Source organism: Centropristis striata, chromosome 5 (genome assembly GCF_030273125.1).
Source record: "Centropristis striata isolate RG_2023a ecotype Rhode Island chromosome 5, C.striata_1.0, whole genome shotgun sequence".
NCBI classification, from domain to species: domain Eukaryota; kingdom Metazoa; phylum Chordata; class Actinopteri; order Perciformes; family Serranidae; genus Centropristis; species Centropristis striata.
This window is the reverse complement of record NC_081521.1, coordinates 10,688,270-10,712,735: the sequence shown is the minus strand read 5'-3', so window position 1 is coordinate 10,712,735 and position 24,466 is coordinate 10,688,270. Positions and strand designations below refer to the sequence as shown.

Here is a 24,466-nt window from a genome sequence, read left to right as displayed (position 1 = left end):
CTACAATGTAAATAGTCATGAAAATAAAGAAAAACGCATTGAATGAGAAGGTGTGTCCAAACTTTTGGCCTGTACTGTATATCGATATAGTTCCATTTGTTTTCCTTTTTTTAAATTTATATAAATGCTGCCCTTAATAGGGTTTGTCATATTTAGTTATTTTGTAACGTTCGTTATTATTTTCTCATATAAATATATTTATTTCAGAAAAAAATTGGCCTACTTTATTTCATAGGATTTTTTTTATAAGATATTTTATTAAAATGTGCACTCTATGGAGCTTAGATTTTGAAAAAGGTTCTCCTGTTGTTATACCGTAAAAAAAACCCAACGGTTTCAATAAAACTACTTGTTACATTTGATATTTATATGCCATTGTCTAAGGAGAGCCACTGCCCCCTGACACCCCTATTCGACTGTCTATGTGATGTCAAGGCTTGGTTAGCCCAGAATTTTTTAAAACTCAACAGGGAAAAAACGGAGGTTATGATGTTTGGCAGTGCCCTCATCGACCTGGGACCCCTCACAGAGTATGCACGTCTTAAAGTCACCAGCCTTGGCATCACCACAGACAGCGATTTTAGATTTGATAAACAGATTAATAGTGTTTTAAAATCTTGTTTTTATCATCTTCGTCTTTCATCAAAAGTGAAGCCGTTTTTATCTTTTAACCTCTTTGAACAGATGGTGCACGCTTTTATTTCAAGTCAACTGGACTACTGCAATGCCCTGTACTCAGGCATCAGCCACAAAGCCCTCTCTCGTTTGCAGTTAGCGGGAACACATTACCCCGATCCTTGCGTCTTTGCACTGGCTTCCTGTTAATTTTCGGATTGATTTTAAGATTTTATTGTTTGTTTTTAAAGCTTTGAATGGACTGGCCCCACAGTACATCAAGGACCTCATCCAAATTTATACTCCAGCGCGTGAATTGAGGTCCGAGGGCCAGCTCCAGCTCGTGGTCCCTAGAGCTAGACTTAAAACCAGGGGGGACAGGGCTTTCTCTGTGGTGAGCCCCAGACTCTGGAACGCCCTCCCCCTCCATGTCCGAACAGCCCCCACAGTGGAGTGTTTTAAGTCTTGTCTCAAGACCCATTTTTATTCCTTGGCTTTTTAACACTGCGTGAGTTTTGTGGTCCTCTGTGTCTTTTATTTCTTTTATTTCTTTTACTACTTTTAACTACGTCTTTTATTTTATTTTACTATGTTTATCTGTTTGATTGTATTGTTTTATTTATGGCATCATTTTAGATTTATACACTTATTATTTATTGCTGATTGGTATATGGAATTGTTTGTTTTATTGTTGATTTTATGTACAGCACTTTGGAGACGTTTGTGTTGTTTAAATGTGCTATACAAATAAAAGGGGATTGGATTGGATTGGATTGATATTTGACTTTGACTGAACATTTGCTCTCACTTAGCCATAAAAATATCAGGATATACATCGTATATCGATATTCAGCCTAAATATATCGGGATATGACTTTTAGTCCATATCGCCCTTGGTGATTCAATCACAAGTCGATCAGTTGGCGTGAACACAACCAAGACACATTGAGGAGGCATTGAGATGACAGACTACATATGGAAGCCTGGCATCACAAAACTCATTTGCATATGCATATTAGTATTAGTATTAATTCATTTTTGATTGACAAGGGGCACTATTGGTGAGCACAGACCAAAATATCTCTGCCAGGCACTACATGGATAGGTAACCATTGAAACTGTTACTGTGCACTACAGTTTCCCTGTTGGTTCCAAGGATGCACTGATCTGACTTTTTCAGTCCCGATACTAGGGATGGGTGTTAGTAAGAAACCTGCCAACTTGATTATCTATAACGCAAACGATCAATTAATCGATTAATCGCTGCATGGGCAATATAAAAGATATATATACACATATATATATATATATACACACACATATACATATATATATATATATATATACACATACATATATATATACAGATATATATATCTATACATACATATATACATACATATATATATATATATATATATATATATATACATATATATACATATACACACACATATATATCTATATATATACATACACATATACACATATATATACACATATACACACATATATACACACATATATATATATATATATATGTGTGTGTGTGTGTGTGTGTGTGTTTGTGTGTTTGTGTGTGTGTGTGTGTGTGTATATATATAAATATATACAGCACTATGTGAAATATATATGCGTGTATATATATACAGTACTATGCGAAAGCCTGTTTTGATAACGGACGCTTTTATTTTGAAAGGACGAAAATAGTTGTTTTTTTTCATTGTTTTTATTGATTACGATATTTGTGTATGATTTTATTGTTTTTTTTTAATAACTGTACAGCACTTTGGTCAACTGAGGTTGTGTTTAAATGTGTTCTATAAATAAACTTTGACTTGACTTGAATCTAAACTGATATGTTTATAAACCTCCTTTAAATGTTCATATCAACTGGTATCAGCAGCACCGGTGTTTGAGTTTAACCCTTTGATTGGCAACATGGGTCTAAAGTGAGTTTTTATATTCTATATCTTTGCAATAAATTAATTTCTTCATTTAGTATTGCAGGTTTTCCTTAAATAACTTGTTTTTGATCTTCATACATCGCAATTTTTTGTTTCCATTTCTTACTTTTTGAATAAAAAAGTCATGGGTCATTTTTGACCCATGTTGTGCATTAGAAGGTGTTTATATGTTGTCACCAATTTAAAACCTGACAAAGAAGACACAAATATTAACTATCCTTTTTTATTAAATTGGTGTTTTTCCAATGGAAATGATCATTTGGTGGCTGTAATAAGTCTCAAATGTTAAAATATGTGATTTTCCAATGTAATCTGGTGGTTCTAACAACTCTTTTACAGTTAAACCTTCAAAATAAGACAAACATAGTTACACATATACTCACATTGTTAATTTAGTGAATCACTTTTTGTATCACTACGCTTCTAATGCACAAGGTCATTTTTGACCCATGTGTGTTAACTTGATGTAATAATACAAAAATATTTTTTCTTCATACAGTATAAAAGGAAAAATGGATATAATGATCTGCTGTAATAAAAAAAAAGCTAAAACACACAAAAAATGTGCATGAAATAAGATGAGAAATGAATGTGGGTCTATATATATGCTATATTATAAATACATTCAGCCAAATGTGCCGTGGCTGCTCGTAGTAACTTAAATGAATAATTGGTGTTAAAAATAATCACAGTTGACATTCTAAGTAATTCAAAGCTGAATATTGTTTTTGTTATTAAATATGTATAGAGGGTTTTTAAAAATAGTTTTGACTCTTGATAGGTCATTGCCAACAGAAATTTGTATTATACACAATAACAAAAAAAACCCACTTACTTTTGGAATAATATGTCTTGAGTCCCACATGCAATGAAATGCCACATAGACAAATCACGAATCCGAGCCAATTAAGCATGTTGGTTTTGTCTCCCATCAGAGCTGCTGCCAAAAGCAGAGTACACACCTCCTGCAGGAAAACAATAAATGGAATGAAAGAAAGGGTGTATTAGATATGTCTGAACAAGACAAGGACACTGCAGCTATGTGAGGCTTTACAAAGATGCAGCGTTCGGTATGCAGCAGGAAACAAAGGTCAAACACCTTTTGATGGACGAAAATAAAGATAATTTGCTCAGATCCTTTGCAACCAGTGGTGGAAAAATTATAAAAAGTATTCAGATCTCTTACTTAAGTAAAAGTACTAAAACCATGCTAGGAAATGACTTCACTACAAGTAAAAGCATTCAAAACTTACTGAAGTAAAAGTACAAAAGTATCAGCTCCAAAATGTACTTAAAATACAAAAGTAAAGTATATATATAAGTATATATATTTCAAATATATTATTAGATTATTTGTTATGATGCACTTTTGTAAGCAGCATTTTACTGTTGTCCAGGTCTGATTGATCTACTTTATATACTGTTAAATGGTTTATTAATAAAAATGCATAATCAGTTCGTATTGATCACATCTTTTTCCATGTTAAATCTTGACCAGAAAATTAACTGAAGCTGTCAGCTAAATGTAGTTGAGTAAAAAGTACAATACTTGCCTAAATATGTAGTGGAGTAAAAGTATAAAGTTACATAAAATGGAAATACTCAAGTAAAGTACAAGTCCCTAAAAATGTACTTAACCATTAATAGGACACTCATTGAAATACTTGCAAATTCCAAATTTCAAATTTCCCTAGAAAATATTGGAGGATATTACAGGATGGACTGTGGAATGAGTAAAAAAACCTACGGACCCGGGGGGGGGGGGGTTAATATTTTAAGAAAAAAGTTTATGAGATTAATGTGGCAAATCTATGAGAAAACAATGTGCAGATTTATGAGATTTAAAGTGGTGAATCTGCGAGAAAAAAGTTGCTTTTTTCTCGTAAATCTGACTTTTTTCGCGCAGATTTGCCTAAATTTTTATTTCTTCTAGATTTCTAGTAAATTTGCAACTCTTTTCTCAAAATATTAATTATTATTACAAGTCACTGAAGAACAACTCTGTACGACTGTTTCTTGCAGATTTTTTTTCTAAATTTTTCACATTGGACGTCAAGGTCAATAAAGTTAATATTATTATATTATTATCATAGTGATTGGTCAGATGTCATGGTGTCACTGTCTGTGACGTAGCCTGATCTTTGCTGATTAGCTGGAAGAAATCCATGTGGTTCTACGACCAAACAGAGAGACATGGGGACCTCGTTTAGATATCCACTGAAGTTACCAAATATGGTTCTTCGCCTGATAAAGGGTTAAATTGAGTAAATGTACTTAGATACATTCCACCACTGTTAGCAACAGCAGAGCTGCTAACATACCGCATCTTAAACTCATCTGTGTCGGCTTCTCTGAGCTTTGTTGGATAAGTTTGACTGACTGATTCAAAAAGAAAGTCACACTACACACAATTATAAAGTACCTTAAAGATCCCTGAAATGGATAATGTAAGACTGGAGGTTCGGGAGACCAGCAGGAACTCTGAGAAGCCCAAACCAAAAGCCAGCGCACCGCCAATACTCAGTGTGAAGACTGAATAGAGCAGAGGGGAGAGCTCGGTCACCCGGAATAACTTTTCTGAAGTACTGAGGCTCAGTCCTGGAAACAAGACAGAGCAATGTTAGATCTTTAGCATCTAAAAACTGTGATACTGAGTCACAGTTGGTTTAAAGTGTTCATGTGGTTAAAATTTCCTTTTGATAGCGCAACAATAATGACATTATCCTGCATATATTAATGGAACTGCCCACACTGTCTACAAACATATCGTATTAACACAGCAAGTGTTTACACAGGCTCCACCTCACTCTAGTAACTGCCAAAAATAACAAAATGCTAATTAAAACTGGATTACTGGAGTGCAAAAAATGTAGCTGGGAAAATGTTTCATCTGCAGCGACTCAGCTATCAAACATAAACAGCAAGAGTAAAGGAGTTCAAGATGAAAAGCTAATAAGCTGCTATTAATACTGGTGTTGCCTTTTCCTGCTTGTATTTATGTCTTGTATTTATTTCTTTATTTTCATACATTGTGTTTCCTTATACGTCTATACCTGACTCTGATTCTGCTGATTCTGAAGAATTTTTTTTCCTCTTCCTAATCATCTTAGATCCCTATCTATTGTTAGTTTACAAACATACTCTCCGTTTTCACTTCTAAATATAGAACCTGACTCCAAGCACCTAATTGGATTACACCATGTATTTCGGTATTAAAACAGATGTTGACACTGAACTGGTTTTATAAGAAAAAGAAAAAATTAGTCTGTGACATCTTTCAATAAAAAAACCCTAAAATACTACAATTACAGATGTGGTGCTCAGTTAATGGCAATGACAAGAGTGAAGAGTCATCAGAGGATATCAAATCAGAGCTGAAGAATGTACTCACCTTCATTATACAGGAAGAGAGGAAAGAGGCCAAGGAACATGAGAGGTTGTAGGTGGTACAAAGCGTCTATTGGGTTCTGTAGGCCTGCAGAAAAAGTCCAGGATGAAACAGAAGACTGAGGAAGAGGAAAATGTTCTTTCAACGTTTCTTCTCTTAGAGGCAGGTTGAATACACTGTTCACATATTCAACATTTGAATGAATGAATGAACGTAGCATAATGAAAGAAAAATTGAAAATTCAAGCAGAAGGCTGGATCTCGGCAGATACAGACATCGCCAAATAGTTCTAGTTGGTCATAAGGTATGATTAAGATGAATTACTTTTGTGTTAGCTCTGTTGCTAATGCTGTTAGCAGTCCCGTTTCTTCCACCCTTTCCCTCTCTTCGTAATCTGCTGATCAGTGGTAATCTCCATATAAGCACCAATCGTAGGCTTGGGCCGATGGTTGTGGTTTGAATCAGTTGGTAATGCCTATCTAACTGTCAATGCTTTGACGATTTTTTTGGCCAGAAAAACACTGCCATGGTGAACTTTATGGTGTACATTTACCCCTTATCAAGCAAGGAAGTTCAAGGGCCGGTTTCGGAGCCGGTGCCTGGCTCTTGAGCCAGTTATTGACATTTCTACTACCATAGAACCAGCTCTCGTCAGGAAAACTGGTTCAAGAGCAGCACTAACTCTTTGCTGCTCTTGAACCACAAACCAACAAGTCAGGGCCTGGGGGCGGGGCTATCTGACCGACAAGACTACTGCAATGTGATTGATACTAAGTAGTCTATAGCCCCTTTTAGGGGTGGGCGATATGGCCCTAAAAGATTATCACGATATTTCAGAGTAATTTTTGCGATAACGATATTCTTGACGATATTAAAAAACAATACGTTTATTTTTAGTCAGTATAAATAAATCAGACAACAAAATAAAAATCAATCCTAAATCTAAATGTAGTGTAAACTGCAAATATCAGCAGTTGCCAAATACAAAAATAATACTCCTAACTCTTGAGTATTAGCAATTAAAAAAAAATTACTATCTAGGGGTTCATTTATATTAGATATACTTTCAGTAGCTTGAAATGTGACGTTAGTGCAGCACATGAGACTATAGCGGGCCGCCACAGTTTAGGTAATTAATGAGAAACCCTTACGCCACTACGTCAAGAAGTAGGAATGTTGCCAATATCATGATATGCATTTTTTTTACCCATAAAAAAATTATACCAGTATAATCGTGAACGATACGATATGGCACACCCCTAGCCCCTTTCATAGTGTGGTCCCGCAAATGTCCCGCTATATTGCTGGAAAGATCTGTGCCGGCTTTTCGCCTTAGGATAGTGATCATGCCAAGGTGTGATATTCGTACCCTTTCATAGTGCAGTCTGGCATCGCAGAATAAGGTGGGAGGATAGTGAGAGGAGACGATAGTCAGAGCAGCAGCAGTGCTGCGCAGTAGCACCGTGCTAAACGGCTACACAGTTGTGCTGCAGCAGCATGTGTTCAATTAGCGACCTCTGTTTGTTTACAACAAGCACCGGACACTCTGTGCACAGTTAGCAAAGCCGGTTTGTTCACGATCAGCGGTGGACACCACATGTATAGTTAGTATGCTGCTCTGTTTACAATTAGCGGTGGCCGCAGTGAACAGTGATTTAATGACTGTCGGACCAAGCGGGAGGTGTGTGTTAGACGCCACGCGCAACGTCAAATATCCCGCTTCGGGGGGTCACGTGATGACGGCCTAGGAGATGGTCGGTTTTGCGGGCTCTCCGCCAACACCCTTCATATATTTTGCATTCTCTCTTAAACCACTTTATCTTTTTATAATGCCAATGTAGTAGTATGACTCTCGAACAGTTCTGGAAAAAACACCACCAAACAATGCCATGGGGAAAGAGTAAGTCGCGACAGCCAAATGACAACACGGCTATGGAGCTAGCCCAACATAGCGGCGAGCATGATGAAGACGGTGAGGAGGCAGGACTTGAACCCGGACTTGCTAAAGTGCTGGAGTTGATGACCAATAAACTAATGATGGCTATTAACGACAAACTCGAGCCCTTGACTAAAACAGTCATCAGTCTCATACTACCGAGCTGAAAAGAGCTAATGACCGCTTGGATGAAGCAGAGGCTAGGATGCTACAGCTTGAGACTGCTAACGAGCCGCAAGCTGATCGAATAGTAGCCTTGGAAAGAAAAGTCGAATCCCTCCACAACCATATCAACGATCTGGAAAACAGAGGGCGGCGGAAAAATATCCGCATCCTCAACTTGCCTGAGAATATGGAGGGGAGAAATGCTTTGGACTTTTTTGGACACTGGCTACCGGATTTTCTCGGCATGGATGTCAAAGGGGGCCGAGTCAAGCTAGAACGGGCTCACCGCTCTCTAATGCCCAAGCCCGGGTCTGACCAGCGGCTGCGTCCGGTCATCATCCGGTTCCACGCGTTCCTGGACAAGCAGAGAGTGATGGCAGCAGTAAGGCTGATGGCAGCAGACGGGGATATTACTCTGGAGGGAAGGAAAATATCCTTCTACCACGACCTGTCCGCTGCAGTACTTCGCAAACGGAAGGAGTTAATGAAGCCAAACAACGTCTCAGACAAATCGGCGCTGATTACTCCATGCTCTTCCCTGCAAAGCTACAAGTGTCACTGAATGGCACCAAGAAAAACCTTCCTTTCCCCGACGGAGGCTTTGACCTTCGCAACCAGTGCAGCACGTCAGGAATGACGGACCCTCCGACCATATGAGAGCTTAGTTTGGACACTTGGTCATGTATACTGGTGACTATACCTTGTTATGGTACATCTTACATTCGTGTGAACGATTACTCATTATCATAATATGTATTAAGGTGTCCCCCTTTGTTTAATTATACACCAGTACTCAATCACTGGAAGTCGAGCTGGTTTGAGAGTAGATGACGATTCACATTTAAAGGCTTATAAGCTGAAAACTTTTGTTTGTCATGTTAAATTGGGTGTTGCTGTGAGCCCGGTCAACTGGGTTATGTCACTTGCTTTGTTTTTTGTTTTTCTCCCTTTGTTTATATGGTGTGAGAAACACATTCGGCCCTAGTGGAGGTGCCTTATAAAACAGCAACCCCCTCGCAACCTGGGGAAGGACCCCCATTATCCATTTTTATTTTTATTTTTTTTAACATGCACAATTTCTTATTGTTATGGTTCCTGTTCTGTTTCTTTGTTACTTGTAGTTCATGCTCAGTACTGGTCTCCCATATTCAGTGTATCATCTCGATATATTTCGATAAACTGCCTAAATTATATTTGCCAACAGGGCGATGCTACCTTATAAGTTAAAACTCTGTTCACGGAATATAAGGGGTTTAAGGGGTAATGTGAAGCGAAGAAAGGTTTACTCTTTGTTGAAGAGGGAGGGGGTAGATGTGGCTTTATTACAGGAGTCCCACTTAGAGGACAATGAGCATCTTAAACTTAAAGACGGCTGGGTTGGTCAGGTGTACTTTTCGTCTTTTACCACCAGTAGCAGAGGGGTTGTTATATTGATACACAAGAATTTACCATTTCAATTAAAAAAGTGTATAAAAGACAAATACGGAAGATTTGTTATTATAAGTGGTGTCTTAAATGGCAAAGAAATTACTATTATGAATCTTTATTGCCCACCTAACTATTCTCCTGATTTGTTAACTAAAGCGTTTTCAGACTTTGCAGAAATATCTTCGCCATTAGCCTTAGTGGGAGGTGACTTTAATTGTTTACTTAATCCTCGACTTGATAGACATCCCCCACGAGATACTCCTCTGTCAAACCAGGCTAGAGCCCTCTTATCGACTTGTGGGGAAATCAACCTGATTGATATATGGCGAATAATGCATCCGTCTGATAGAGGATTTACCTTTTACTCCCCTCCTCACAAGTGCCACACACGGATTGATTATTTTTTCGTACCCCAGTCTGTGACGCAATTTGTGTCTTCCTGCTCAATAGGCAATATTGTGGTTAGTAATCATGCAATTCTGCTCCTTGAGTTGTCTCTTGACGTAGAACTTGCGAAAAGTAAGCGCTGGAGATTCGACACGTGTCTCCTGAAAGATGACAAATTCCTCTCTTATCTGAAAGGTGAATTTAAGATATTTTTTTCTATTAATTCACAATCTACTAGCAACTCATCCTTACTGTGGGAAACTGCCAAAGCATATATCAGGGGTTTAATTATAAGCTATTCAGCCTCAAAAAAGAGAAAACAATTAGAACAACAACTAAAACTTGAAAAAGAACTGGCAGATATTAAAAGTGCACTTTGTTTATCATCAGACCCATTACTGTTGCAGAGGAAATGCGCAATACAGGCCTCTCTGGACACCTTACTAACCCAGCAGGCTAAGAGTGCTCTCCTCTTTTCAAAGCAAAGGCTATATGAGTATGGGGATAAGCCCAAGTATTTATCCCATTTGACCAAGATTAAAAGAGACCCTCAAGTGATTCCTTCAATTTTAGATGAGAATGGCACCCGCCACTTTGACAATAAAAACATTAATAATACTTTCAGGAAATTTTACGCTAGGTTGTATGAATCGGATCAGCCACAGGGAGTCTCAGATAGGATGGAATCCTTTTTGGGGAGATTAACCCTCCCAACCATCACTGATTCCCAAAAATGTGAATTAAATGCTCCCATCTCCAGAGAGGAGACCTTGTTAGCGCTTAAAGGCCTGCAGTCAGGTAAGGCACCAGGGCCTGATGGCCTGAGCAGTGAACTTTATCGAGAATTTCAAGATGTGCTTATAGACCCCTTTTTGGAAATGTTGGAACATTCTTTCATCACTGGTAGCCTCCCCCATTCATTAAGAGAAGCCAATATCACCTTAATTTTAAAAAAAGGAAAGTCCCCTGAGGACTGCGCAGGATACAGGCCTATTGCTCTTTTGAATCAGGACATTAAAATACTATCCAAAATATTGGCATTACGTCTTGAGAAAGTTCTACCTTCTCTCATCAGAGAGGATCAGACAGGCTTTATCAAAGGTAGAAATTCTAGCAACAATGTCAGAAGGCTTCTGCATATTATCAATATTTGTCAAACACAGGAAATTGATAGCATGGTTATTTCATTAGATGCAGAAAAGGCATTCGACCGTGTCGAATGGTCATATCTGTTTAATGTCTTACATAAATTTAATCTGGGAGACACCAATCTCGCCGCAGTCATCACCAATGGCTATAGATCTGACAATTTCCCACTTCATCGCTCAACGCGTCAGGGCTGCCCTCTCAGTCCTGCTCTTTTTGCCCTTGCAATAGAGCCTCTCGCTGAGGCCATAAGGCAAGACCCTGAAATAATTGGCATAAAAGTGGATGGGATCCAACATAAAATTTCTCTTTACGCGGATGACGTATTGCTTTATGTGCTGGAGCCTGAAACTTCTGTTTCACTTCTTGTTGATGTAATCACTTTGTTTGGATGCTTTTCAGGCTACAAAATAAATTTCTCAAAATCTTTAGCTATGCCAATGGGAAGCCTTAGGGAAAGAACTTATACACTACCCTCATTCCCATTTAAATGGTCCATGACAGGCTTTGTCTACCTGGGCATTCACATCACACCTTTGTTTCACAAAATGTTTAAGGCCAATTTTAACCCCCTCCTAGACTCCATAAAGAAGGACCTGAACAAATGGACTCCACTCCCCTTGTCATGGCTGGGTAGAGTTTCTATCATTAAAATGAATATTTTGCCAAGATTATTATATCCCCTACAGATGATCCCACTAATTCTGTCAGGCAAGGTACTGAAGCTGCTTAATGGCTGGCTGAGTGACTTCATTTGGAACAAAAGAAAGCCCAGGCTAAAAGTAGCAAAACTACAACTCCCTAGCTCAAAAGGTGGTCTAGATCTTCCCAACATCAGATGGTATCAGTTGGCATCTCATGTATGATTTATAGCAGAATGGGTCAAGGAGGAGCCTACCTCTGATTTGCTGAGTTTAGAAAAGTCACAGACCTCAGGCTCCCTGTTAGGCCTTCTGGCCTTCAAGGACTTAAAGTCAGCCAGGAGTCATTGTAAAAACAATCCTATAATCTGTAACACTTTAAAAGCATGGTTTATTACACAAAAGCTTGAAGGGAGGTCTGGACTAACATCTCCATTGATTCCAATTCATGGCAATCCTAACTTCTTACCAAGCATGGTGGATGGTGGATATAGCACTTGGACATCTCGAGGGATAAAGAGGATGCATGATTTATTTCAGGGTGCATCCATGATATCATTCGCACAACTTCAAGACAAGTATAATCTCCTTAGGCATGACTTTTTTTTAAAATACCTGCAGATTCGAGACTTTATAAACAGGAGAACTACTCTCAATAGTGAATTACTCCTCCTTGGCCCAGCTAAGAAATCTATTACTCGCTTTTACAATGTCTTAAGCCAGACTGATGTGATAAATGTACAGGATGTTATGCAGACGTGGCAAGGTGAACTTGGTATAGATATTGATGGGGATAAATGGACTAAGATATGGGCTCAAACAAAGAAAATATCTGTGTGTAACCGTGCCAGATTGCTGCAATTTAAGATTGTGCACCGTTTACAAATCTCCCCTAACAAAAGACATAAAATGAACTCTCAACTCTCACCTGCATGTTTAAAATGTAAAATCTCAGTGGGCACCTACACTCACTGTGTCTGGTCTTGTCCTAAAATTCAGGCATACTGGATGGATGTTCTGCAAGATCTTGAAAATATATTTGGTGTTGTGTTGTACATGGACCCTCTTTCTTTAATCCTGGGTTACCCCAGTCAAGATAATATTGTGGATGCTAACTCTGCCAGATTGTATAATATCCTCACATATGCAGCAAGGAAGAACATCTTTTTGTCTTGGATAAGTGACAAACCTCCCACTAAATCAAACTGGCATAAGATAATTATGGAATGTTTTCCCCTTGAATACCTGACCTGTCTGCTTCACTCTTCAGAGGGACAGTTCATGGACATTTGGACTCCATATCTTCACTTTTCTGACTCTACAGTGGCTTCAGTGCTCTCAAGTGTTGCCCTTGGCTAGCCTTTAGCTCTCTGCCTGTATCACGTTGTCGGGTGTATGCGAGATGTAAATGTGCATCGATTGTCTAGACCAATGTTGTACTGAGTGTTGTTGTCGTCTTGTTGTTGTTGTTATGTTATTGTATAAAAAGCTCAATAAACACATTTGACAAAAAAAAATATCCCGCTTCTAGAGATGGAAAATTGGGGTCGCGTTCATAGTGGAGGAGAGACGTTACAGAGCTGTAAATAACCCGGCATTAAATGGCACTAAGAAAGGGGCTTGTGCTATGGAACTAGTTAGACCTAGCGGGCTAGCGTTAGCTTACAACAAAGGCTAACATTAACATCTTACGTTCAGTGTTAATGATAACAACAAAAATAGCTGATAAGAGTTTAAGAGCTGATATCTAGACATTTTCCATGGTGTTCTTGATAATAACCAAAATCATTATCAAGAAAACCATGGAAAATGGCTAGATATCAGCTCTTAAATTAAACTCTTATCAGCTATTTTTGTTGTTATCATTATATTTGTCAGTTATTTAGCTGAACCAGACATTGAATGAACTTTGAGGAAACAAGGGTGGTCTAATAATTTTTTCCATGAGTGTATATAGCAAAGTAACTAGAGAAGGACTGCTCAACATTTATTCATTCCTTTTAATTTGACATGTGACTCAACACTGACCTAGTTCTGCTTTCTGCATGAGGACCTGCGTGAGGGTCCAGCGGATCCCGCCTATAAAGGAGGCCAGCAGCACCATAATGAAGCCCTCCAGGTTGAACTGGGTCGACTCGAATGTAAACATAAACAGACCAACGGAGATCAGCAGGACCACCAGGATCAGGAATGGGTTCTGGTGGAAAGAGAAAAAAGAGAGAGACGGTGAGGAACAGCAGAGGAAAGAATTGAAGATGAGCATTTAAAAGATAATAAATACCAGAGAACATGAAAGCCAATACAAAATGCTGAGTTTCAGAAATATAGATTGAGTTAAAGGTGACGTCAAAAATGCACCATTAGTCCCCAGCACTTACTATGACAATAACTCTGTACAAGTTATATCATTTCAATCATCAATCAAATCAAGAGAGGAGCCGTCCACTGCTTTTTGGTCCATAAAGGTTTTGTGTAGCGGATGATCTGGGTACTTCAGGATGGCCTCCAACATCTTGACAGTGCATCTCTCCACCATATTGTGACCATAATTGCAAATGCATAAATGCATTTTAAAGCTTCTTCCTTATTGAAGAAAATTATTACATAGACCTTGATGCCGAACACAAGAATGTATTTGAAGCATCCATCTTTTGTTATCAAGCTCGTAATTTGTTGAAAAAATTTCTCTCCACTGAGTGAAAACGCAGGCATTACTGTAGTTGCTAGGATACCATAGAAAATTGGAAGAAAGAGATGATATAGAGAGCAGATGACCCTTGTTTGGGCTCATAACATTAATATTTCTCCTTTTGAAGTCCATTTCCATGTTCAACTATGTACCATAAGTTGCAGCAATTTTTGGGTTGATACCATTTGCTACACACATTTGGTGCTGAATAATGCTATTTTAGTCATTTTGAGAATGGAATATATGTGTATTACACACATATATATATATACATATACACACACACACATATATATATATATATATAAATGTATATACACACATATATATACATATATACACACACACACACATATATAAACGTATATACACACATAAATATATATATATACACACACACATATATATATATATATATATATATATACATACATACATACATGTATACACATATATACATATACACACACACACACACACACATATATATATATATATATATGTCTACTTTATGCTGATAACATAAGCATACATGTATATATATCTATGACATATGAGATATATGAGATGAGATAATGCTTTAACTGCTTAAATAGAGTAGGGCATTTGAGGTGGGCGCCAGTTGAGACACTGTTTAAAAGACTAGTAGTAGGAACAGCCATTAAACGTGTCCTTAAAGTTGCTAAAATCCCTGTTTCTCTTGTATGATTGAAAAATCCAGTAATCAGAGTAATAATTTCCTCTTGCATGCACATATATATACATGATATCTAGACATTTTCCATGGTTTCCTTGATAATAACCAAAGTCATTATCAAGAAAACCATGGAAAATGTCAAGAGCAGCTCTTAAATTAAACTCTTATCAGATATTTTTGTTGTTATCATTATATTTCCAACCAATTGTACCTTTAGTTGTACCAGGCATTAAAATGAACAACAAATTGAAGAAAAAGGGTGGTCTAAGAATTTTTTCCATGACTGTAGAGTCTGTACACACTCTGTTCTCTGATTCTGTCAGTGTGACAAGGGAACATTCATGAGGAGGGAGACTGGTTTAGTTTGGGCATTGTGTGGTCAACACATTATTTCCACAAATTTTTAAAGTTCAAAGTTCTAAAAAAAAAAAAAAAAAAAAGAGTCACTCACCGGCTCCTCTAGTTTAAAGACGAGGGAGAAAAAGAGGATAAAGAGCACTGCTGAAGACTTGGTCATGGTGTACCTTGAATGACACAGAATAAGAACCAAACAAAAGAATGGAACACACAATAAGTAAATATATATAAAACAATATATATGCAAAGTATGCAATATTAACAATATGTCCACTGATTTCTGTTGCTATCCACAGCTGTCTCATTTGGCACTACTTTTCCTCAACCGTAGAACTCCCATGTTCCTACGCATAAGTGCACTTATATGCTTTGCGCACTGTCAGAGACTGAACGGGCTGAAAGAGACAGAGAGGAAACTTCTGTGGAAACTAGAGCCCAAGCTACCTGGTGGTGTTTGTGTGTAAACTGTTAATCCTTGCCTACAGACCCGGAGAGCCAGCGCTGCCATGAGTGGGACTTGGTTCTGTTTGATTCTGACCAAAACAGACGATCTGCTGCACTTTTACGTAGGAACCAGGCGGCAACCTCCGGGTCTGAGCAGGGAGGCAAACCAGGAAGTGCCTTAAGCTGCATTCTACCGAAAATTCCAGCAGGGGGTGCTAAGTTTGGCTGCAAAAAAAATCTGCCCATTCATTTCAATGTAAAATGAGAAAACTTCTCACTTGATTTATTACCTCAGAATTTTTTTAGGACAACACTATGGTCGCAATCGCTAGCAAAGAAATCTTCAAATTTCATGTTAATAGTTCAAATAATGGCCCCATTTAGAAGAAAATAGAAGATAAAGAATCATATGATCTGGGGCGTGGCTACCTTTGATTGACAAGGCGAGCAGTCATCAGGAGAGAAGCAGAACAATGCGTATCCACGGCAACGTGTCAATAAAGTTATATATAACGTTATATAGATATAAAAAAGGACGTTTAGCAGTTTGGTCTCATAACTTTGACCCTTTCACTGTATTTTCACTTAATGAGAGTTTCTTTCAACATTTTGTTCATTAAAAATGTCTTGTTCAGCGTTTGTTTGGACTAACAGAGGCGTGTAGTCAGTGATCAGATCCCTCTCACTCCTCCACAGTCCAAATATGGTCTTCTTCCCGTATCGGAAACAAGATGGAGACGAGTGGAACGCTGAACTTGATGCTTCCAACGGGCCACAAACCAATGGGTGACGTCACGGTGACTACGTCCATTATTTATATACAGTCTATGGTGGGAACATGGAAGTTCTATGGCAAAAAAAAAAGTAGTAGAAAAAGTAGTGCCAAATTAAACGGCTGTGAATAGCAACAAAAACTGGTGGACATTTTGTGTATATAGCGTACACATAAACAGTTATAACATTTTTGGTTGAAATACGTTCTGTTACAATCCCTGTCTGCAGTCTGATTCCTCTACTGGTTCTCCAAACTGGGAACATGCAGACCATCATCTACTGCAGGTAATACACTGACTGTGTGTAAGAAACTGTAACAACAAAAAATCCAAACTATCCCTTTAACACTGAGCTGTCCTTGCAAATTTTCCACACATTTTTAGAAAAAAAAGATGCAACACCTCTATAGGAACAGCCATCATTTTCTCTGATAGTCTGGTTTGATTATGACGGTGATATAAAAGCATCTTTGACTTCGACTGTTTAATCATTGAGGGTTTTTACTCCAAAAATGACAAAGTCAATTTCCAGTAGTTCAAGTCAAACAGCTCCAACCAAGTATTGAGTCATATAGATGAACATACTTTTCAGAGGACAACATTTACATATTAAACATACTTTTTAAAATTGGTTTTAGTAAATATAAATATTTTGAGACACTGAATTTTAGGTCTTCAATACATAAAAGACATAAACATTATAATTAGAAGAAATTAAATAAATTAAGACATGAAATGGTTCATTCTGGATCTATATAATGTGTTATTTCCACTTTTTGAATTGAGTTACTGACATAAATAAACTTTTCTATGATATTCTAATTTATTGAGATGCACCTGTAAATATGCATTCTTATGTATTTTGTTATACAAACTGCTGTCCCAAAATAGACAATCAAAGAAACAATCCAAACAAACAAAATGCGTAAGCAACATACTTACAAGCTGATGGTGATGAAGAGGAAGCTCCAGTTGGAAAGTCCAATATCCAGAGCAGTTGCAAAGGCTGGGTGATAGGGACAGAATGCAGGACTTTAAGAAGACAAACACCTCAAAATAAATACTACACAATAATACTAATACTAGAGCTGGGAGATATATCGATAGAAAAAATATATCGATATATTTTTAAATGTGATATGGAATTAGACCATATCACATATATCATTTTTTTTTCTTTCTTTATATATAAATGCTGCCCTTACTAGGGTTTGTCATATTTAGTTATTTTGTAATGTTCTTCATTCTTTTTTCATATAAATATATTCATTTCAGAAAAAGATTGGCCGATTTTATTTCATAGGCTATTTTTATTTAAGATATTTTTTTTTTATCTAAATGTGCATTTTATGAAGCTTTGATTAAAAAAAAAAAAAAAAAAAAAAGTACTCCTGTTGTTATACAGTATTTATGTTCACTTAAATAAACACTTTCAATAAAACTACTTGTGACATGTTATATTTGACTTTGACTTTGACTGAACATTTGCTCTCACTTTGCGATAAAAAATATTGGGATATACACTACTGGTCAAAAGTTTTAGAACACACCAACTTTTCCAGAATTTAATTGAAAATTATGCAGTTTAATGTCTCAGTGTACTCTGAAATTAATGCACATTTGCAACATTTAAAATTCTTGATTGAGCATGATAGTGTTTTGAAATTTAAAAAAAAGATTCAAAATCACATTTTATGTTGGATTAAAGGACTAAAAAAAGACACAAAATGACCCAAAAAAGACACAAAATGACAAAAAAAAGAAACAAAATGACACAAAAAAGACACAAAATGACTTCCAAAGACATGGAAAGAATTAAAAAATGGACAAAATAGCCCAAGACTCCATAGAGTTAAGTTGTTAACCCATTTCTTGTTCCCTGAAAAAGGCCTACTTGTATAATTCTGAAATGTACATTATTTTTCAGTTTTGGTTAACCTTACCTTTTTTTATTTACCTCTGGCAGTTCACCACTTACCTTTGTACCCTTTCCTGTTTACCTGTTCATTTGACTTGAACTGCTTGAATTTCAATAAAAAACTGGAAAAATTGGGGTGTTCTAAAACCTTTGACCGGTAGTGTATATCGTATATCAATATTCAGCCTTAATATATCGAGATATGACTTTTGGTCCATATCGCCCAGCCCTAGCTAATACAAATGCTAAATTACTGTATCACTATGTTGCAACTCTCACAAATAAGGTAGTGTATCAAAAGTGAAAAGGGATACTTTGCAACAATACAAAATCAATTCCAAAAATGTTGGGATACTGTGAAAACTTAAACAAAAACATTATTTCTGAACTATATTCAATTGAGAACTGTACAGAGACAATTTCATGTCCAATCTGATAAGCTCTATTCATGTGATTTAATGGGCAGGGACCTTCAACAGTGGCAATTGAATTAACATGCAACAGGAAACCAGGAGCAGCAGCAGGTTGGAGTTGCCAGAGCGACCAAGACCAAGATATAATTATGAAAACTAAATATACAGTCATGGAAAAACCACCCTTGTTTTCTTCATTTTCTTGTTCATTTTAATGCCTGGTACAACTAAAGGTACATTTGTTTGGACAAATATTATGATAACAACAAAAATAACTCATGAGAGTTTAATTTAAGAGCTGATGTCTAGACATTTTCCATGGTTTACTTGATAATAACCAAAATCATTATCAACAAAAACATGGAAAATGTCAAAACTCTTATGAGCTATTTTTGTTGTCATCATTATATTTGTCCAAACAAATGCACCTTTAGTTGTACCAGGCATTAAAATGAACAATAAAATGAAGAAAACAAGTGTGGTCTAATACATTTTTCCACTACTGTATGTATTCAAATATATAACCCTGATTTAAAAAAAAGTTGGGACACTGTCACTCTACATAAAAACAGAATGCACATATTTGCAAATCAATTCTGACCTGCATTCAGTTGAAAACAGTACAAAGACATGATATTTCATGTCCAAACTCATACAGTCTGATTTCGGACTTTAATGCATTCTGCCTTTATATACATTTTGGTGTCCCAACTTTTTTGGAATCTGGGTTGGAGTAAAACCAACCAAGTTTGTGCTTAAAGCCGGATAAGTGCATGGTATATCCATAGACTGTATATCCATAGACTGTATATCCAGGCGGCAATCTCCGTGCCTGAGCTTGGAGGCCAACCAGGAAGTGCATAAAGCCTGCAATTCATCGAAAATTTCAGCAGGGGGTGCTAAGTTTGGCTGTAAAAGAAATCTGCCCATTCATTTCAGTGCAAAATTTTAAAACTTGATTTATTACCTCAGAAAGCTTTTTCAGGACAACACTATGGTCTCAATCGCTAGTAAAAAAATCATCTTCAAGACAATTTGATGTCAATAGTTCTAATAATGGCCTAATTTAGAGGAAAATAGAAGATAAAGAATCGTATGATTTGGGGCGTGGCTACCTTTGATTGACAGGTCACTAACAAGACGAGCAGTCACCAGGAGAGAAGCAGAGCAATGTGTATCCACGGAAACGTGTCAATAAAGTTATATATAACGTTATATAGATATAAAAAGGATGTTTACCGATTTGGTCTCATAACTTTGAGCCTTTCACTGTATTTTCACTTAATGACAGTTTATTTGAACGTTTTGTTCAGTAAAAATGTCTTGTTCAGCATTTGGTTGGACTAACAGACACTCCAAGGAGTCGCTGTTCAGTTTTCTGAGGTACAAAAGATACATTTTGTTTTTGTTTTTTTGCTAGCCAAAACTAACATCCCAGTTAATGCTCCAATTAATGCTAACATGAATTAGCAGCAGCTTCTCTCAGTCAGGTTGAGGTGTAGAGAGGCTGTAGTCAGTGATCAGATCCCTCTCCTCCTCCACAGTCCAGATATAGTCTGCTCCGCGTATCGGAAACAAGATGGCGACGAGTGTAACGCTGAACTCGAGGCTTCCAACGGGCCACAAACCAATGGTTGACGTCACGGTGACTACGTCCATTATTTATATACAGTCTATGGGTATATCCTGATGCGCCCGTTACTGATTAAAGTCAAAACAGAAAATAAGTAATCCAATCCAACGTGTGGCACAAAAACAAACATTAGCTTTAAAATATAAAGAAAAATCGTCTATGATGGCTAACTGCTGTATTGGATTCTTAGAGTCTTTAACTATCACCTCAGATGTGATGTAATGTTTGTATCAATGTGGACTTTACTCAAAGTACTCTTCACTGAAAGCTTAGTCAGTCAGTGAACATGATAAGAGCGGACTATCAGTCCTTTTTCTAGTTCTCTGTTCTTTGAACACTTTGTACTGCTCTCAGTCACTCTTCACTACAATCTCACCTGTAGGAGCAACTTTCTGGAGGTAATCTGTCCAGTTGAGAACGATGCGGGGTTTCCCTGTCCAGTACTGCATGGCCCGTCTGGTCAGAGCCGACAGGCAGAAGTTGATGGCGAGGTGAACTAACGTCATGAAGAGGGGGTAGTGGAAGCCCTGAGAGTAAAATGGACAGTCAAGAGGTAGATCGTTCATCAGGAACTCTATTTAGGTTAACCTGGTTTGATGAAAACCATAAATAACACAGTCCGTCATAATGATTACTAGGGCCGGGACTCCATTGAAAAAAAAAATCGAATTAATTAGAGGCTTTGCAATTAATGAATCGAAACTAATTTTTTCATTTTAATCGCATATAAATATTTGACCTGAGAACAGTGAGAAGTAATTTTTTTCACATGGATTTTTAGTATACCATTGAATAATGACTGAATACATAAGCTTAAGCAACAAAAATATTGCTTATTTTAATCCAACAGACCAGTAACAAAACGTAAATTTTTTTAATGCGTTCATTTTTGTGTAATTAATTAATCTTAATTAACGCATTAAAGTCCCGGCCCTAATAATTACATTATTAAGTGGGCGATATTATGATGTTATATCAATATGATAAGAGACTAAGGCCTTGTCCACACATACATGGGTATTTTGGGTATGGGTATAAACGGTTTCAATAACATTACTTGTGACATGTCATATTTGACTTTGACTGAACATTTGCTCTTACGTTGTGATAAAAATATCGGGATATATATATATCTTATATTGATATTCAGCCTAACTATATCAGGATATGACTTTTGGTCCATATCGCCCAGCCCTACCCTAGGATCAACAAAATAGAATTAGAGAGTTTACTTGCATTATTATGTAATTATATTGCCATTATATTAGTGGCACAAGATGGTCTTTAAAAAAGTCAATAATATCGTTAATCACAATTATTTCTGACATCCAATAAAAGTAGTTATCTAACAGGCCTATGCATACCCTGTGCATACCTGTCAAGTATCCCATTTTGGCTGGTAAAGTCCCGTATTTTATTCTTCTTTCCCGCCGTCCTCCGTATTAGTATTTTCCCATTAATCTCCCGTATTTTAACCGGGCCCGGGCGGAGTAATAAAAAAAAGAAAAAAGAAAACATTCCCAATCTGAGCTCTGTCACTAACCTCGCGATAACTGCCACCCGCAGTAGCCTACTGCAGGTACTGTAGGTGGCAGTTGTCATGAGGTTAGCGTCAGATGAGTGACAAGCAAACACTGTATAGATAATGTGGTGCATCTCCGGTGGCAGGCGGCCCGGGTTCGAATCCGGCTGGGAGAACTTTCCCTCTGTCTTCCCCTTTCACTCTGAATATCTCTCTATCAATAAAGCTATAAAATGTCCAAAAAATTAAATAAATAATGGACGTCACCCATAGGGTCCTGACTAACTGATTAATCCAGGTGTGTCTGATTATTGTTGTTGTGACAACTGAGGTCAGACACTCCTGCAATAATCAGAGCTGGCTGGAGTTCAGGAAGTAGTGCAGCTGTGCATAAAGCCAATTGTAGTTTATTAGTGGCAGACAAGTGGTGATTTTAGCTTTCTTGTACACCCGTCTTAAAATGTATGGGACACTGGAGATTGGTTGGGGTGGTGGGACTGCTCGCGGCAGGCGCCAGAAAATTTCCCTTATTTTCAAATCCAAAACTTGACAGGTATGCCTGTTCAGATGATAGTCTTATTGCTGGAAAACCATTAGTGGTTGAAGAGCTCCTTCACTTACCTGCATCAGCCATTTGTTATAGAAGGTGATGCCTATAGAGAAGACATAATAAAGGAGAACTAATCCAAGAGTTCGTATCCCCCGGCAGAGGAACTGGACAGGGAACGCCATACGGGGACGTCAGGATCAGGAGAGCTGCTGTAGAAAGATCATCTCCGAGCTGAACCTGCACCTCTTCCTAACATCCATACTGGACTGGATCTAGACAGGGAAAAGACAGAGAGCAGGTGGAAGAGGAGGAAGGTGGAGAGAAACAAACAAGGTTAGGGTTTGGTTCACTGTGTGTACAGTAGGGCTGGGCGGTATTTATATCGATATATCGCCCAGCCCTAGTGTACAGTCATGTTACGATTAAAAAAAGTTTCTATAATTTGGGGTAAATTTCACGTCCATGGATGGTATTTATAAATATTTGTTAAAAGATCGCTTCTAGCAATGATTAATTTATACTGGGGCACAGTTCTCTTCTGTTTAATACAAAAAAAAAAAAACAGATCCATCATTTATTTTGCAGAAAATGTGTCTGGTATACTGGAATTTGCAGTAGACTCCTAACACTGTGACATGTCAAAGTCCTACTACATGTCTTTCTGTATCTCAGCTGGGCAACTAGTGAGGCAAGTCATCCATAAGGACATTTAATAAACTTGAAATCCAGTTTAATATGGATTTTTACAGAAAAATATATTCAACCGTGATGATAGCATCCAATAAAAAGATCATTATCAAGCTCAGGATTAATATTTTGAAATTAGTAGACAGCCAACATCAAAACCCCTCGAAAAAAGGACTGAAATACTTTCAAAATAATGTTTTGTAAAATGTGTGCTACTTCATTTATGTTTTATCTGAAACAACATTTGTCCGTAACACAGTTGACAATTTAAGGAATCAAATATGTATTTTTATTAGAATATTTTGTATGTATGTTGTATGTAATTCGAGTTTAAGCATGGCAACTGATGCATTTAGCATATTAAGGGGTATATTATGGAAACAAGTAGTTTATTTATCAAAAAAAGATACTGGATTTTCCACCTTATGGTTGATATGAAATGTACCCCTAATTATAGAATGACACACTTGTGAACATGCCTGCAGCAATGTTAGTTTAATGTCAACATTAGTGTTAGCTCAAGTTTGACAACCGCCAGTAGCTAGCTAGTAAACCATGACAACACGACAGTTAAACCACCACAAAGATACAGACTATTAAACGGTAACTAAACTAGTTTACTATTAATAATTAGACAGTATGGGCTTAAATGACATTGAGATGATAAATTCAGCAGTAGCTAAGGCAAAGCTTGCACTCACCATATGGTTGTTTGGCGAAGTTTGACAGGTCCAATTGTTTACCAACGTTAGTTAACATGAGGATGCCATATATTGTTAATATATGAAAATATAGCCTAGCTAATTCTATAAATAAGTAATTGTTTATTGGCGTATAAAATGCCTTAAGTTCTGAACATGATGACTCGCTGTCAGCAGCAACTAGTGACGCTGCATCGTCCCGTTAGGTGTCATGGTGGCATGGAGAGAGACTCTCCCACAGAACTCCATGGATCAATATCCACACTCATGGTTGACGTGGATATTTTCCAATCACAAGCCACAATCAGTACAACCTGAAGGTCTTTCTCCAATCACTATGATCCATTTTTCAATTCGGCACCCACATGACCAACCAAGGAAGCTTTATAATTTAATACATTTGGACTTT

The 24,466-nt window shown here is 37.3% G+C and overlaps 1 protein-coding gene across 2 annotated transcripts in view; it reads right to left on the bottom strand.

Annotated features, from left to right (window-relative positions):
- slc35c2 (solute carrier family 35 member C2) overlaps nt 1–24,466 on the bottom strand; it is a 28,182-nt gene that overhangs the window by 3,332 nt on the left and 384 nt on the right. The window contains exons 1-9 of one of the 2 annotated variants that reach the window (XM_059332786.1): nt 24,058–24,304; nt 22,741–22,941; nt 20,974–21,124; nt 17,576–17,639; nt 15,511–15,583; nt 13,702–13,870; nt 5,974–6,057; nt 5,005–5,180; nt 3,418–3,547 (exon numbers count right to left, since the gene is read on the bottom strand). In XM_059332786.1, coding sequence (XP_059188769.1) covers nt 3,418–3,547; nt 5,005–5,180; nt 5,974–6,057; nt 13,702–13,870; nt 15,511–15,583; nt 17,576–17,639; nt 20,974–21,124; nt 22,741–22,851 — 958 coding nt within the window. In that variant the 5' untranslated portion in view covers nt 22,852–22,941; nt 24,058–24,304. Of the gene's footprint in view, nt 1–3,417; nt 3,548–5,004; nt 5,181–5,973; nt 6,058–13,701; nt 13,871–15,510; nt 15,584–17,575; nt 17,640–20,973; nt 21,125–22,740; nt 22,942–24,057; nt 24,305–24,466 lie in introns of those variants that run through there. The other variant, XM_059332785.1, reaches the window with a different exon arrangement.